This window comes from Micropterus dolomieu, linkage group LG09, assembly GCF_021292245.1.
Source record: "Micropterus dolomieu isolate WLL.071019.BEF.003 ecotype Adirondacks linkage group LG09, ASM2129224v1, whole genome shotgun sequence".
Classification (NCBI taxonomy): Eukaryota; Metazoa; Chordata; class Actinopteri; order Centrarchiformes; family Centrarchidae; genus Micropterus; species Micropterus dolomieu.
In genome coordinates this window covers 3,944,514-3,947,919 of record NC_060158.1, presented here as the reverse complement: position 1 = coordinate 3,947,919, position 3,406 = coordinate 3,944,514, and the positions used below count along the sequence as shown (strand labels likewise).

At 43.8% G+C, this 3,406-nt stretch overlaps 2 protein-coding genes and 1 long non-coding RNA gene across 7 annotated transcripts in view; 1 reads left to right on the top strand and 2 right to left on the bottom strand.

Annotated features, from left to right (window-relative positions):
• The window catches only part of LOC123976849 (zinc finger protein 665-like), a 21,482-nt gene that overhangs the window by 6,712 nt on the left and 11,364 nt on the right, over positions 1–3,406 (bottom strand). The gene's annotated exons all lie outside the window — the stretch shown is intronic.
• The window catches only part of LOC123976865, a 25,397-nt gene that overhangs the window by 12,367 nt on the left and 9,624 nt on the right, over positions 1–3,406 (top strand). The gene's annotated exons all lie outside the window — the stretch shown is intronic.
• LOC123976847 (GON-4-like protein) overlaps positions 1,375–3,406 on the bottom strand; it is an 82,010-nt gene continuing 79,978 nt past the window's right edge. For all 4 annotated transcript variants that reach the window (XM_046059226.1, XM_046059227.1, XM_046059225.1 and 1 more), the window contains one exon: positions 1,375–2,210. In XM_046059226.1, coding sequence (XP_045915182.1) covers positions 2,109–2,210 — 102 coding nt within the window. In that variant the 3' untranslated portion in view covers positions 1,375–2,108. The remainder of the gene's footprint in view (positions 2,211–3,406) is intronic.

The window sequence follows — 3,406 nt, the reverse complement described above, 5'->3', positions numbered from 1 at the left end:
GTTACCATGGAGCGTAGAATTTCACCAGCATGGTCTCGTGCTCCGTTGCCAGGTAGTCGAAATCCGCGTCACCGAGCTCGAGCACGTCTCTGCGCGAAGACACCGCGGCGGGAAAACAAGACAACAGCGCGAACGTGACGGCGGGAAGAAGGCGGACAGCGGCCGCCATGACGGAGAGAAACGGACCGGGATTCAGGTGGAAAAACGACACAATGCTGAGGAGACGGTTCACACCGGAGACCCTCCGCACCGCAGGCACCGTGAAGCTACCGGGAGTGACGGACGTTTCCGCTCGGACATTCCAGAATAAAAGCCTTGTGTGGGACATTAATCACATATTTTAAAGCGGAAGAGTGAACAAATTATCGACCTTTAAAGGAAACTCAAACCGTAGTAACATTTCGCTCCTCCTGACACAACGGAGACACTAACCGACGCATCTTTGTTTCATGTTATATGATGTGCTTTTAATGTGAAGGCGAGCTTCCTGCCTCCCTGCAGCTACCTTCACCATCTCGCGCCTCTCTGCAGCTGTCAGCTGGAAGGCGGGACGTGAAGAGAAAATACCGGAAAGTGGCTCTCTGATTGGTTCACAGCGGTTAGACGTGATGTGTGTAGCCGTGTCATTGGTCCAGGAACCTGTCAATCACAATGCGTCACCACCGCCCTCCTGTGGATGATGCTTTTAATAAAGGTTTCTGCCTTTTATTGTGTTTTATATATAAACTCAGAACTTTATTTCAACTCACTTTAATTTCACATAAATTCCATTCAACATGTTTTTATACACTTTCATCTCTCTCAGTTGTACAGCATTATATTTTCTGATGTACGTCGAGCAGAGAAACAAAACATTGAGCTGAATTTCTAATAAACAAAATATAAACATTCAATAACTTCCTGAACTAAAATTACCTGAGAAAGTTTGATTTGGTTTCTCTGTCTGCACTCAGTAACCTCCAGATTCCTGATCTGTCATGTTTTTAATGTGTAACATCTGATAAACAATCTGACACCATCTATGAAACTGCTGCTGTAAGTTAACTGCTTATATTTTTAAAAGAAAATGCTGCAGGTTAGCGGCTTACGTCACATTTCATCAGCTCTGTGTTCCTGCATTTGTTCCCGTTTCCTTATTTAATGACGTTAAATGTTTTTTACAAACTGTGACTGAAAAACGTAAAATTTGAATTTAGATTGTGCGAAAGAGGAAATGTGTATAAAGATGATGGTGATGTTTGTAGAAATTACTTAACAGGTGATTTCATTTATTTTGTTCTGTGGGTTGTTTTTATTTATTTCTTCAGTTCTGCTTTTTATTTCTCACAAACCTGCAGATGAACTTTGTCTCCAACAGAAACCAGTGAAACGGTCTGAAAAACGTAAAAATGTTTTATTGAAGCAGTCGACCTTCATCCATTCATATTCAATATGAATAAACAAACATTTCCTATAAAAGCTTGACGGAACGTCACAAACATAAGGTCGCATGGAACCATGGGATGGATCAGGTGGTTTAACTCTGGTGCATCATGGGAAGACTAAACCTCCGAACAGAAACAGATTCACAGCTGCAGAAAGAAAATCATCCGTTTTCATTTTCAGTACAAAAGTTTGATGTTTGAAAATGTGAAGGGAAACGCAGAGTTCACGTGGCGCTCCATAGGACCAGCAGCGTCTCTGGTTCTCAGCAGGGGGGCCGTGCAGAACCCGATCTGGTGTTCCATCAGGTGTGAGAAAACTAAAGGCAGGAAGTTCAAAGCAGCAGAAGAAGAGTTCAGCTTCTCGTCACTTCGTTTCTTTTAGCGTTTCCTTCTTTTTTCTGACCTCGCTGTGACATCACAGAGGCCACGCCCCCTGCCACAGCAGGCGGGGTCTCTGTGACATCAGCTCAATCAAAAATAAATAATCATTAAATACGAAGGCCGACCATCGTTCTAGATCACATCGAGAGCTCTAGAGTCCTGATGGATTCTACAGATCCGGATGTTCTTCTGGATCTCTGGAGAACCCAGAGCGAAGGGAGACCAGCTTTAGTGAACAGCGGAGTTCCGGAGAACTGGATCCTGATCAGCTGCCGTCCCAACACCGGCAGAAGGTCAGAGGAACTAGCCCAGGGCTGCTTCCTGCGGGCCGATTGGCCGGCTCTCCGAGGACTTTTGGAAGGCGGAGTGGAAAAGATTCATCAGGTCGTGGAAACGGAGACTCACCTGGAGGAAACAGAGGATCCGTCTTTAGGTTTAACGGTCAACATTATTTAGTCTAGTAGCTTCACTGATTATTGAACTGGGCTAGAAAAACAGAGTAACGGAAACACGTGTCGGTAACTCGAGTTCAAACACACTAAAACTAATATATGTTTGGTTTCCCCTCAAAGAAAGTTTGCTAACAAACGCACGAAGCAGACGACTACAGCTGGCAGGAAAACACTGTAAGGCACGTTTATCTGTACATTTCAGCAACAAGGCAATTCAAAGTGCTTTACATAAAACGTGAAAGCACCACAGGGAAACTGGAAAAGTAAAACTCATTATAAAAAAACAGGACAGTAAAAGTTACAGTGAAACTTACTAATCTACGGCTTTAATTTAATTAAAGGCAGCCGTAAAAAGAAAAGTCTTCAGTCTTAATTTAAAAGAACTGACAGTTTCAGCAGACCTGCAGTTATCTGGGAGTTTGTTCCAGATATACGGAGCATAATAACTGAACGCTGCTTCTCCTTGTTTAGTTTTGACTCTGGGGACAGAAAGCAGACCTGATCCCAGACGACCTGAGAGGTCTAGATGGTTCGTAACGAAGCAGAAGATAAGAAATGTATTTTGGCCCTAAACCATTTAGTGCTTTATAAACTAACAGCAGGATTTTGAAATCAATTCTTTGACATACAGGAAGCCAATGTAAAGAACTCAGAACTGGAGTGATGTGATAAGCGTTCTAAGATCAAAAGATCAGTAGAGTTCAGAATCTCAGCTTTTATTTCCTGGTATTCACGTCTAGATGAGTTAAATAACTCAGGACAAACCACCTTTTGTTTGAACCCGCCCATTTTACAAGTGAGAAAACATCTGGAACATGTTCCAGATGTTTCTTGTTGCCCAGCTGTTGCCTTTTAGGCTGACTGTCCAAACATTAAATATCTCTGCATGACTAGTCTCAGTTTCCATCCTTGGTTCAAACCTATAAAGACTGCATTTCCTGTTAAAGAGGACAAACCAACATGAAGACCAGAGAGCTGTCTGTGGGAGAAAAGCAGGACAATCGAGCAGAGCCGTCGGACAAACATCGAGCAGAGCCGTCGGACAAACATCGAGCAGAGCCGTCGGACAAACATCGAGCAGAGCCGTCGGACAAACATCGAGCGCAGAGCCGTCGAGCAGAGCCGTCGGACAAACATCGAGCAGAGCCG